Source organism: Momordica charantia (genome assembly GCF_013281855.1).
Source record: "Momordica charantia cultivar OHB3-1 chromosome 1 unlocalized genomic scaffold, Mcharantia_2.0 BLBB01000001.1, whole genome shotgun sequence".
Classification (NCBI taxonomy): Eukaryota; Viridiplantae; Streptophyta; class Magnoliopsida; order Cucurbitales; family Cucurbitaceae; genus Momordica; species Momordica charantia.
This window is the reverse complement of record NW_028275157.1, coordinates 13,355,239-13,368,083: the sequence shown is the minus strand read 5'-3', so window position 1 is coordinate 13,368,083 and position 12,845 is coordinate 13,355,239. Positions and strand designations below refer to the sequence as shown.

Here is a 12,845-nt window from a genome sequence, read left to right as displayed (position 1 = left end):
CCAAAAATTTAAAAAAAAAAACGTTCTTTAACATTGTATTTGGATTAAATTATAAATTTGGTTATTGAACTTTTAGAATTTTGTCTATTTAGTCTCTACACTTTAAAAAATTTATGACAAATCATTTGAAGAATTTTTTTGTGTTCCATCCATTTAGTCTGTGGACTTAAAATACTTTATTTCTTTTTTAGTACAACATGTGTGGATGGAAATTCGAACTCATCATTTTTTTATTAGAGATAAGTGTCTCAACCAGTTAAATTATACTCAGATTGTCACATTAATTTTTTTTTTTTAATTTGTAAGATTAATGAAACTTGTAGTTTTATGATAAACAAAAGACACTACGTACATGCCTCATCCTCCCTTTGGTTTGTCTTCAATTTCTTTGTGTTCTAAATTTTGAAACATATTATCAATACTTTAAATTAAAAGGAATATATTTTTCAACCAATTATCTTTATTGCCATTTAAAAAAAAATTCTTTAATGGAAACATGAGATATAATTATTGCCAATACGAAGAAGATAAGGATTCAGACATTCTATGAGTAGATATTTACATGGACAACATTTGTTTTTTTAATTTCTTTTTTCAATAGGGAATTTAAACCTTCAATTATTTGTTAATGATGTTAGAATATATGGAATAGTAATTTCTCAAGTATTTGAAGTCACATAGTATAATAAAGTCACATCAAATTTTGAAATGAATTTAAACTTTTATTAAAAATTTGATAAATAATAACAAAAAAATTGAAGTAAAGTTTAAATCTCATTTTAGCATGTGAACACTATAAAGTTATGTTCTATTTTTGCCTTTTTAACTTTCCAAAATGTTTATTTTAGTTCACAGTTAAGAAAAGTAATCATTTTAGTCCTTACCTTTCTCTACGTTTAACAGATTAAATAACATAGTTTCAAGTATGTAAATTAAATATATTAATGCGAGCATGTATTTAAACCAAATATGTTGGAGACAAGTATTAGGTAGAAGATCTATAAAATAAAAAAATAGAAAGCATAGCTCAACGGTAGAAGAATAATAGGTGACAAAATGTATCTCCAACCAAGAGGTTATGAATTCGATCCTCCACTTTTACATGTTGTACTAAAAAACAAAAGAAAAAAAAAGTACTAGGTAGAAGAATAATAGGTAACAAAATAATTACTTTTGGAAAGTTTAAGGATTAAAATAGACCTTTCGAAAGTTGGGGATCAAATTAGTTATTCTTTAAGAAAAAAATTAAAGACTAAAATAGACATTTAGAAATCAAAATAAAACCAACCTTAATAAAAAAAAAATGTGCTCATTATAAACGTGTAACAATGTAATTTCCCAATTTCTTAACGACCACAATTCATGGCAGTTACTTTTAAAATTCACTATATGTATATTTGTATATATATATGAACTTGTATTTACTTTAATCTCAATTAATTAGATTTACATATTTTTTTTTGTCAAAAAGAAAAGTGTTACAAACTTAGTAGTTAAGGTAATTTTAGTGCTATCATTGCCATAATTTCACATCAAATATAAATGTCTTTGATTCTATACATTAATTGCATTGTTTCTCTCTTAAAAGATCTCACCAAATAAAATATAAAACAAAAAAAACCACATGGTAATACTTGATGAAGAAAAAATATAAGCGAACTTTTTATGATAAAAAATTCATTTAATTCTTAAGTTATTTCGAAAGAAGGAAAAAAAAAAATACAGGATCTTTTTTATTTTAGTTTTATCAATAAGATACAAAGATTTACTTCACATTTGGAATTTAAAAAAAAAAACAAAAAAAAAAACTTTTTATCTCAAATAGGCCTATATAGGTTTGAGTTTATATAATCTTTGTTTGAATGGTACTAAAAAAATAAGGTTTATTTAAGTTGTATGGGATATATAAATCATACGTTGATGCGTGAATTTTGCTCTCCCGATTCCTTATGAGGTTTGCACCAAACTTGATAAGCAGGGGACAAAAACCTGCCAAACCAATCAAACCTAAACCGATGTGACTTCAGTCATATGAGCTCCGATGTCTAAGTTAGCAAGGAGAGTCGATGGATATGGAGTTCTAGTATAGAGAGTAGGGTGTAACAAATAGTCCTTGCCACGAAAAATTTCATAAAAATTAAGTGTCAACTTTTATTAGGTAACAATTTAGTATCTGTAATTTATTAATATATTTGATACTTCGTTAGTTTACACACATACATACCTATTAAAGTTTATAAACTTAATTGTTGTAAATTTGAAAGACTTAGCTTGTTGTAAAATTGAGAGTAAACTAAAGTTTATGGATTAAATTGTTATTTAATAAAGTAGAAATCTAAACGGAAGCAAAAGTTTTGTTTTTTTTTTTTTTCAAGAGAGGAACCAAAAGTATTTGTTTAACCTTTATACTTTCATTTAATTTTACTCTTCAATTAACAAATGAGTATAATTTATAATGTTGAAAATTGTAGAGCTATAGGTTGCTAATGTAAAAGGACATGTAGAATTGTAATATTTTATTTTACTCTCTTAAAATTTATATAAAAAAAATTATTTGGTCAAGGTCGTTACTTCTTCATTAATCATTAAAGGGAGTTGAATACTTATTCGAGATATCTAGTGTAAATAAACCAAAGATACGCTTTTATTAAATAGTTCAAAGAATTATTAAACATAGTCTAAAATAGTACTTTAAGCAAAATCAAAGAACTATAGTAGAATATCTACAAGTCTAGTGAGATCATAAAATAACTGAGTTTAAAATATAAGTAGGTCACTCTTCTCATTGGAATTGGTTTTAAGATGGAACACAAAAATATTAATATAGATTAATCAATCAAAATACTAAGATTAAGGCTAACCAATATCTAAGTTAATCTTTGTCATGAGACTAAATAACAGAGGTCAATCAAGATGAAAGTTTGCTAATTTTTAGAGGGTATTTAACAGTGATGAGTAAAGTCTAAGTTGGAGAGATTTCTTTGTTATGGAGAGATGAAATTTTGGTAGAATTTGACTGTTTTCAAGGGATCCTTTCGATCGCAGTGATTAAGAAAGACAAATGCTGAAGCAACAAATTTGATAAGAGTTATCCACGAGCTTTTACCTCTATTTTCCACCATCTCTTTTCTACATGTTTGTAGACATTACAATGGTGTTGTTGATTTGCTTGCAAACCAAGCGATTAATGGAATTTGTCTATGTCGTGGACAACCCACTTCCCTATCCGATCTAAGTATTGTAACTAAGAATAAAGATCTCTCGATGTGTAGCCCAAGTGGCATTCTTTGAGAAATACTAGTTATGTTTTGTGTTTAAAAAAAAAAAATCTAAGTTAATTTTTTACTCTCGTTTCGAGAATAATTTAACTAATAAGATACTTATTATCTTCTATAAAATTGGTAGTGGGAAGAAAAAAGTTAAAATATATATATATATATATATATTAGAGCTGGGAGTGAAAAAAGATTTTGCCAAGGGGCATCATTGTCATTCTGGATGTGGAAAGTTCCACAGGTTTCTAAATGGTGGGAATCTTTGGCATTTTCAACAAATTCCAAAATTTGTAAAAATAAATAAAATTAAAAACAGAGAAAAATAAGAGAGAGAATTTTACGGAGGGGTACGGAGGTGTCCTTTTTGGTAATTTCACAAGTTGGCTGAGGAAACGAGGACGTCGTGTGTGGGGACCATAATCTGCCGACTTGTCGCTCGCATCTCCCCTTTTCTTTTTAGTCTTTAAGCTTGACAAGTTCATGTCGGTTCTCAAATATGCTTAGCTACTTATGGAAAATGAAAATTTTTTATACACGATTTAGGTCTAAGTCACGAATGAGCTCATTCGAGAAAGTCAGAGCATGCACCATATATGTGAGGTATCTCTATTGATGTATAGAGAGAGTCACCTATAGTTGTTTCAGCAGTTTGAATCATTTTATTTTTTTAAATATTATTGCTGCTAATCTCGTTAATTGCGTAAAATTTTTGGCGAACTAACGACACCTGAGATCTTTGTTAGGTAAGTGCCTTGATCTCGACCCTTCCTTCAACACAGTCAAGCTAAGGCTATAAGCTATTCTAGAAAAGGTATAGCTTCTAACGGCATTATTTACATGTTGCGAGTTGAGTAATTTGTCGATAGTTATTCGTATTACTTTTTGGTCTAGTTATACAATCGACTTGATTTCTTCCATAGCTGACCTAGGTGTAATGATTTTACACGTAATAGAAAATTCATCCAAATCATGACTTGTTTGTGGTTCCATCAAATGAGGAATCTAAATCACAAAATATTATAATGAAAATCAATCGAAATAGAAATGTTACTTTGCTAATGATGTTTAGTAGAAATTTGTGTGAAACTAAAATAAAAAATAAGTTTGATTTTTGTTATTGAATTCTTGAGATTTTGCATTTCTTCTTGAACTTTCAATCCGTCTATTTTAGACCTTTTACTCCACACGTTTTTTTTTTTTGTTCTATTTTGTTTCCTAAACTTTCTAAAGGTTAATTTTAGTATATGAATTAAGAAAATTTGTCATTTTTTGTTATTATCGTTACTTTATTGTTAATTGCTTAATAGATGGATAACACGACTAGAATATGTATTAACATTGTTTATTAGAGTCGTATATTAAACTACATAGGTTGGTCAGGACGTTATTAGGTGGCAGAGAGTAATAGCAATGACTAAACTTATTTTTTCTTTTTTAAGTTAAAAGGCTAAATAAGACATTACAAAATTTTAGAAATTACCAGAGTGTTTTTTAAGTTCAAGAACCAAAATACAATCAATTAGATAGTTCAAAAATCAAAATAAGAATTAAACTTATAAATTTTGTAGAATTGGAATAAAATTTTTAATATTATGTAATGTGAATTCTTTTTAAATTATAATAAAGAGATGTGATACTAGAGTTATTGATTTGTTTAACTAACACTTAAAATGATGATAATTTTTTTTTTTTTTTTTTGAAAATAATGACCATCAATTTAAATTAAATGTGAGAATAGTAAAATAGAAGAAAAGTGAGTTTATTTATTTATTTTGCGTGAGAATCACATTTTACAAGGACTTGTCTTTGTCAAAAATAAAACAAAATAATAGCTTTTAAGACTTTTCCTTTAAGTTTGAAATATACCATTTTATCCTAATTAAAATAGTGACTTTGTTTGCATCATCTATTCTCCTAAATGAAAAGAAAAGGTGTTTAAGAATAACGAATGGTAAATCAACACAATTAACAATATGTATATTTATTTACTCTTAAATATTCATAACACTAATTAATTTTCCAATCATATATCAGAAATATCTAATTCAATAATTGTCATAGAAAATTAAACTATAGCTCCACTTGAGCTATGCTTAAATAGTAAGGTTAGATCCTAATAGATTTTATTATGAACACTTGAAAAATTAAAATTCAAAATCAGAAAATTTTAATCTGTTTAGATTGAATCAATGTCTAAACTTCAATCCACAGATGCGGATTTGGAATTTCTTCATTTACAGACAATAAATGAAGTGAAAAAGATGGAGAATGATGTTGATTACACTTCAAGATTTCCGTTCCAGCAACCAAAAGAAGAACATAATGAGGTATTACATTGAATTTTGTTTGACCTTTGAATGCCACTTTTAGCAGAATTCCAAAGAAGATGAAGAACCAGAACTAGAAGGAAAATTAATCGGAAAGTTGGGCAAAATCAAAAGCGGCGAACAAAACTGAAACGATTCGTCGTCATATACCTGTGACGAATTCTGAAGAATCCAGCGATGAATTCTCGCCAACAGATTCTTCTCCATCGCCGACTTCAATTTCCTGAAACAATTACAGATTTGGAGATTGATTTTACATTGCGGATGAATCCGGATCTCAGAAATCGAGAAATTGCTTCGAAGTTAGAGCTTGGAATTTACCGGAAATTGTGCATCGGTGATGATCTTTTCTCGCTCTTTTTCTCTGAGACTCCGAATCGGAGAAATTCTCTGATCCAAATCATCCAAAATAAAATAAGCAAACGAACAACAGATTAACAGTGATTAAGTTTCCAACAACTGGCGATGAAAATGCTTACCATACAGTAAGATCTGAGTTCCTTCAATCTGAATAACCTATCGACCTCCATCTCTAGTTCCCTCTGCTCTTGACCTCTCCTCAGCAGCTCCTTCATCTGCAACTCGAAGATCGCATCCCTCTCTCTGAACATCTTCTCCGTCCTGTCGCCGTCCAATCTCAATCTCTCGAGCTTCCTCTTGACCGCATTGAGCTCATCCGCAAGTGACGAATCACAGGACTCGATCGTCGCCGTCGCTGTCGCTGGAATCGGCGGAAGGTTCTCCTTGTTGGCGTCGCCGGAGAGCGAGATCTGGATGCGTTCGGGCTTGATTTTGGCGACGGCGGGTAGAGGAGTTGGCAGGGAATTGGAATTCTTCGGCTGGAGAGGCCGCCGGCCGGATCTTAGAGGGAGATCGTGAGCTCCGGGCAGGGGATGGAGAATGGCCTGCATTTTGGGAGAGAATCTGGAGATTTGCTGTGGAAGAGAAGTGGAGTCATAGAAAAAGAAAAGAGGGATTTCAGAAGATTAGGGTTTTGAATTTGAAACTAGACAGGCGCCAACGGCTACTTGATATAATAATCAGACTTTTGTTTATTGTATTACTTACTTTATTTAAGTTAGGAAAAGACAAAAGTTGTCCACCGGGTTCGATCGGGTCAAGTCGCGTGCGTGCGGGGCCATGCTCCAAGCGGACGAAGAATTTCTGTTTAAATACTATTTTGATCCCTTTACTTTTGATTTTGGTTCATTTTGATTATTGTGCTTTCAATTTTTGTTCTTTTAGTATTTGTAATTTCAAAACGTTTTTCGTGGTTATTATACTCTTTAAAAGTAATAATTTGGCCTCTATTTAAAAATAAAAATTGACATTACATAGATGTTTTGAGTGTATAGGGATCAAAATGAATCAAAGTCGAGAATTTAAGTTTAAAAATTAAAATAGTATTTAAAATTTTAAATAAAGTAGGAGTTGATGATGTGAGAAAAAGTTTTCCTAATTTTTCTTAGGATAAGTATGAGAATTAAAACTCTTCCCATGCTTCCATTTTGATATCTACATTTTTCAGTCTTATTTCCTCTGTGTCAAACTTTTAAAATATCTATTTTAGTTCCTAAAAATCTGAAAAATAATATATAAACTTTAACCCTTATCTTTATTTTGATTTAAACAAATAGATAATGTAGTTTCGAATAGATGAATTTTTATATTGATGTATCTATTGACTATTGGAGTGATTTATACTCGTTAAGACAAATATTGAATGAACACATGCTAGATAAAAAAAATAAAAAAAAATTCAAGGACCAATCTATTTTTTTAAGTTTAAAAACTAAAATAGACGGTATGAAAGTTAGTAGTTCAAAATGGTTGTTTTAAAATTTAAGGACCAAAATAGAAAAAAGATATATATTACATAGTTAACCAACAAAAATAGAATTAACTCTTAATTTTTTCCATCAAATTATTCATAAAAATATTATTTTCTAAAAGAACAACTATTTAAATTAGTAAATAATATAAATACTAATTTTGTACTACTAAATAAATATATATAAATTTTTTATACATTTATTGATGTTTTTATCATTTAAGCGGATTGAATCTATTTACAAAAATATAATTAGCAAGTTTTGTATGAGTTTGTGGTTAGTTTAAAAAAAATAATATATATATAGAAATATCAAGTTGCTCTAAAATATTGAAGTTATTTAATTAAAATTATTTGTTTGATAGATAATTTTGGAGCAGCTTCCTTTTTGACTTGATGAATAACCTCTCTGTTTTTCCATTAATGTCTAGTAAACAAATTTATTTACTTTTTTTTTTTATTATTTGTTCCAATAATTGGGTGAAGAGAATATGCCTATTCCTAACCAGTGAGCAATCACATTTAAATAATCAACACACATAATTCAAAATATGCCATAATCAAATCAATTTAGACTAATTCAAAAAAATTTCCCTAAAAAAGAAAAAAAAATATATATATATACCAACTTCAAATAATTGAAAAGGAAATCCCAATTCAATTTCAAAGTTTCAAATTAAAGATGAGTCTAGTGTAGAAAAATGGAATCCAAAAACCTTTTTTTTCAAAGGTCTCTTAAAGCCTCACTGGAGGTGTCTCTCTTTTCCCATTCCATCAATTTGAGTTCATAATTGTTTTTTATTTACTCTATTAAAGTCCCAATGCAAACCATATTTAAAATGGTAATAAGTATTTTGGGTAACTATTACTTGTTTATTTATTATGCATTTATGAGTCAGGAATAATATAGTAATGTTTTTATTTGTGTTTTGAAAAAAATTGAAAAGAGAATAACTAGAAACTAGATTTTGTTTTTTTTTTTAATTTCTTTATAATTTTAAAAATATTTCTTAAATGATTCATCAACACAAATTTGTAAGTTCATGAATTTATTAAACATTTTTTAAAATCAAAATATATCTAACCAAAAGATTGTGAGTTAATCCCCTACTCCAACGTGTTGTACTAAAAAAATAATATATATATATATATAGGAGACGATTTTGAGTTTAAAACTAAACTTGTAATTTAACTCATTTACTCTTAAACTTGCAAGCATTCTATTGGATATCTGTGAGTGTCCACATCAACACTCGAAGGACAATCCTACGTCCGTGGGGCGACCATGATTTGAACCCGTAAATCTAATGCAACACGTCTTTTACTCATTTAACAAAGTATTTGAAACTTAGGTCAAGTTTCATGACGAGATTTTCTTAAACCATTAATGAAAATTTAACTATAAAAACTTTTTTTTTTTCTGAAAATAATAGACTGAAGTAGAATGATTAAATGTTGAAGGACAATGGAAGCTATAAAAGTTAAGGGGCATACCAAAGGATTTCTCACTTGTATACAAACATGTAAGTATTATGTACAAACACAAATAAGAAGAATGCAAAAAGAGTTCCCCAGTTCAATTGGTGGGCAATAGAGGGAAGACCCCCATTTTGAAACTTGGGAGGGTGAGACTTTTGGCTCCAAATCCAAACATTCAATCCACCAAATCCAGCATCAATTCAAAAGTAAAAGAGGAGAGCAAATATGCAAAAGTGTGGTGTAATGTACAAGGGGAAGCGAGTGGAAAACCTGAGTTTAGGTTCAGAGATAATCCATCGGGAGCCCCAAATCGTCATTGTTCGTCTCCCTGCTCTTACGAGGTCTTCTACTGTCATAACTTCTTCTGTTGTTACTACTCCAACTGCCATGATCAAATCTCCGTCCTTCGAACTCGTACTGTTCTTCAAGGTCATCTAATGAATTCCCCACACTTTGGATGCCTAAGAATCCCTGGTACAACCAAGCATATGATCCATGAGCAAGAAAATAACTTAAAAGTCTAATTTCATCAAATAAATTACACTCTAAACTTGAACGAGTGACTTCATTTTTTTTCCTACAGATTTACAGTTAATTCTAGGCGTTCTTGTGGTTGGACGAGACTATTTTTTGTTAGTATTGGTTTTTTTACTTGTGTTGAATACTTTTTAGCTGGATTTGGACATTTTGTTGCTAAATTTGATCTCTCTTTTATCTATTTGATTTTTTTGCTTCATTCTTACATTTTTCAACTACATATTATTTTTTTAATACAACATGTGGGGGTAGGGGATTGAACTCATAACCTCTTGGTTGGAAATATATGCCAATTATCGTTGAGTCATGCTCGCTTTGGCTTTTCAACTACATATTATTAAAATAAGAAAATCAGCCAGCTTTAGAATTCTATTCATTTTACCAATTACCAATTTTAGAAACTTCCCAAACAACAATAATTTGAAAAGATTAATCTCCAATCTCACAGACTTCCTCAGAAACTCTAGAGTGGCCAAATAAAGTTCTCTCCTCTAAACTACAAGTCTACTACTAATCTTCAGCACACAAGAAGAGAAAAGGGAGCAAAGCAACAATATTATCACCATAATATGGAAGGCCGGATTGTCTGCCCTTAGGTTGTCTCCTTTTTTATAGATCAATAAATACTTTGTTTCTTATTAAAAAAAGAAAAATCAACATAATATGTACGGGGAAGTTTAAACACATAGGATGGTATGGTACCTTTGTAAGCCTTTGAATGCGTGATGCAGCATCTTCGTGTACAACCACCACGTCAGATATGACTTCGAGCACATCCTCAACGAGCAAAGCATATGTACTCACCTGAAATAGTCTCATGAGATCTAAGACCAACTTGAAAAGTACATGATGTTCAGTAAAGATATCAACAGTAGAAACCGAAAGCAACAAATTCTATGTATTCGTGGGTATATGAAACGGATTTACAAGGATCACTCCACCTACCAGGCTGGACGGGAGAAAGGAATACCCAAATGAATCAAGTTCCAAAGATTCAACTGCCCCTAAGTTAATGTTGAAAGTGTATCCCCGTATCTAAGCACAACATTTTGAAACACGTGAGGAATAAACAGTAAATGATGATTCCAGAATCCAGAGCTTTCTCGAGTAAAGTAGATACCTTTCCGATATTTCTTCGACCAGGTGTAACTACTCTGTATCCTACCTAGCAAATACTTGATTGTTAATGTCCAAAAATAAACCACGAATATCAGTGCCCTCCAACTACCCCAAAACAAAATCCTATGCAAACTTCAATAGCACCTTTCTATCTACAAAATCAAAAAAAATCATCGTCGAAAGAATACTTTTTTCTCATTGAAGGTGGAGGGGACAAATAAACAACAAACTGTACCAGCGTTTCCAATCCAGCCATTTTGAATTCATTCTCCATCACGGTTTCATTTTGGACAAGAACAACATCACCAACCTGCAAAGGGTTTTATTAGATGTTAAAAGAAACTTTGTTTTTGCATAAGTTCAACCACGGACACCGGCCACAGACAAGAAAACGTAGCAAGAGTCCTCTAAGGGGTCCTCCTGATTCTAAATTCTAATCACATCAATCATGAATGCCCATCTACTGCTGAGAACTAGACATTTCAGAACAGGATTCCCTAAGAAGGCTGAAGAAAGAGTCTAAAGTGGGTGCAAGGAGATCCAAGGCAGTGAAGCACTAGACCTACCAACATCTAAATTGGTTAAGCAATCAAATAGACTTAAAACTCAAAAGTTAGGTTCATAGTAAAGTAACTATAAAGGCAATAATCTACAATTCCTAAACTGTAGAGAATTACAGAACTCTTTATACCATTTGTCTCAGACTTGTAATTCGAATCCTAAATGTGCAGAGAAGGTGCATATGAATGAGGAAGAAGATGGAAAAATTACCTGGCTAATATCCTCAAGAAGAAACCATTCTGATTCCCCAGAAAGCAAGTTTGGCTTCACTTCCACAAACGTTACCATCCACTGTAGAAGACAATAGCATATAAATTAGAGCACATAACTATCACACAAAAACTCAAAACCCAAGCTACAATTAGAACGTCGTCACTTACAGAAGCGGCATCAACCCAAAGCTGCGAGACGAAACCCAAGCTAAGAGCACTTTGAATGCTGATCACTTGCTTTGCCAACATGTTCGATCTCCTCATCACTTGCCTCCTTTTCCTCGTTGCTACCTTCCCACTCTCCACTTCCGATTCCTTCTCCATTTCTACACCCTTATCTTCAACGGGAACCAAATCCCTCTCTCCTTCAGAGCTTCTTCCGCTGTTCATGCCCTTCTTCTTCCCCTCCCCACCACCCTTCTGATCGAGAAACTTCAACCCGGACGAAGCTGCAGCTGCTGCAGTATCACCCCGTCCTTCGTCCGAACCAATCTCATTTCTACCAGTGAAATTACCCTCGATATCATCTAAATTTGGAACGCTGCGACTTGGTTCGACGTCGAAAAGATTTTCGTCTTCACCCTTCAATCTTAACTCGCTGCTGAACGGATTTCGCTTTGGTACAAATGCGCCCAAGCTTTTAGTGACTCTTGTCTTCGAAGGGAAGAGTGGGCAGCCATTTCTAACAACGGAGCGGCCAGAATTGAAGGGATTTGAAAGAAGGAGGGAAAGAGATTCGAATTGGGTGAACCCTAATCGTCGAAATTTGATCGGAGATGTAAAGGGGAGCGACGGAACAGAGTCGCACATGGTGAAACCTTGACCGGAAAGTTCGAACTGAACATGCACGATCCGACGGAGGCTATCATCGCCGGGATTGAGAATCGTCACCGTTTGGGCCTGAAATTGGGTACACATTTACGTGGGCCGAATGTCAGCCCAATTGAAGGATCAATTTTCGGGAACTCAGCTAAAAGATAGTCATAGAATTGTCTTTGTTTCAGCTTCAATTTTAAAAGGAACGTTAATCTTGTTGAATCTGCCGAATCTCATTAAGAGATTGATGAAATATTGTGCATATACGTTGGGGTAAGTACCTAATCTACACGATGAAATTGCTATAGTTGAGAGAGCTTAGCGAGTAATTAAGTATATAGTTGGGTGTTGTGTTAACTTTGGGGAACAATCGGCATACATATAATTTAGCACTGTGGTTATGCTGAAATTGCTTTTAAGACCGTGGTTCTTCCACAGTACAACAATCGTTTTCATCTAAATCTTTGTTCTATTATAACAATTTAAAAGTAATTTTGACACGGTTACGGTGCTAAATCTTATGTACATCTCCTACTCCCCAAGGTTAACAAAACACCCCACTCGAACGTGCGTCAGAACAAATTGAAATCGAAGAACTAGTTTAGAATTTTGTACAGAATTGAAAACTGTTATAAAATAAATTAAACGTTGTTAATGTATACCATTAATTCATAAACATTACAACTAT

At 31.8% G+C, this 12,845-nt stretch overlaps 2 protein-coding genes across 4 annotated transcripts; both read right to left on the bottom strand.

Annotated features, from left to right (window-relative positions):
* Positions 1-5,419: 5,419 nt before the first annotated feature.
* LOC111013855 (myelin transcription factor) lies at positions 5,420-6,821 on the bottom strand. 2 transcript variants are annotated; one of them, XM_022288385.2, is made up of 4 exons: positions 6,671-6,821; positions 6,082-6,537; positions 5,924-5,992; positions 5,420-5,825 (listed from the first exon to the last, which is right to left on the bottom strand). In XM_022288385.2, exons 2-4 carry the CDS (start codon positions 6,511-6,513, stop codon positions 5,745-5,747), a joined length of 582 nt encoding a protein of 193 aa, XP_022144077.1. In that variant the 5' UTR covers positions 6,514-6,537; positions 6,671-6,821; the 3' UTR covers positions 5,420-5,744. The 2 variants fall into 2 exon arrangements, with proteins under 2 accessions (XP_022144077.1, XP_087981042.1); XM_088124916.1 differs by lacking the exon at positions 6,671-6,821 and having other exon boundaries at positions 6,082-6,622.
* A 2,093-nt stretch (positions 6,822-8,914) lies between these two features.
* Positions 8,915-12,406, bottom strand: LOC111013822 (uncharacterized). 2 transcript variants are annotated; one of them, XM_088125393.1, is made up of 7 exons: positions 11,510-12,406; positions 11,340-11,420; positions 10,804-10,878; positions 10,570-10,614; positions 10,395-10,484; positions 10,152-10,283; positions 8,915-9,383 (listed from the first exon to the last, which is right to left on the bottom strand). In XM_088125393.1, exons 1-7 carry the CDS (start codon positions 12,257-12,259, stop codon positions 9,195-9,197), a joined length of 1,362 nt encoding a protein of 453 aa, XP_087981519.1. In that variant the 5' UTR covers positions 12,260-12,406; the 3' UTR covers positions 8,915-9,194. The 2 variants fall into 2 exon arrangements, with proteins under 2 accessions (XP_087981519.1, XP_022144029.2); XM_022288337.2 differs by having other exon boundaries at positions 10,152-10,253; positions 11,510-12,374.
* Positions 12,407-12,845: the final 439 nt, after the last annotated feature.

Excerpts from the sequence above, each read along its gene's own strand:
- LOC111013855 (XM_022288385.2), bottom strand. The coding sequence starts at position 6,513 with ATGCAGGCCATTCTCCATCCCCTGCCCGGAGCTCACGATCTCCCTCTA. Across the intron at positions 5,993-6,081 it reads AACTCAGATCTTACTGTATG|AGAATTTCTCCGATTCGGAG; the intron begins GTAAGCATTTTC and ends GATTTGGATCAG. Across the intron at positions 5,826-5,923 it reads TCACCGATGCACAATTTCCG|GAAATTGAAGTCGGCGATGG; the intron begins GTAAATTCCAAG and ends TAATTGTTTCAG.
- LOC111013822 (XM_088125393.1), bottom strand. The coding sequence starts at position 12,259 with ATGTGTACCCAATTTCAGGCCCAAACGGTGACGATTCTCAATCCCGGC. Across the intron at positions 10,879-11,339 it reads TTCTTGAGGATATTAGCCAG|GTTGGTGATGTTGTTCTTGT; the intron begins GTAATTTTTCCA and ends AACCCTTTGCAG. Across the intron at positions 10,615-10,803 it reads TGGCTGGATTGGAAACGCTG|GTAGGATACAGAGTAGTTAC; the intron begins GTACAGTTTGTT and ends AGTATTTGCTAG.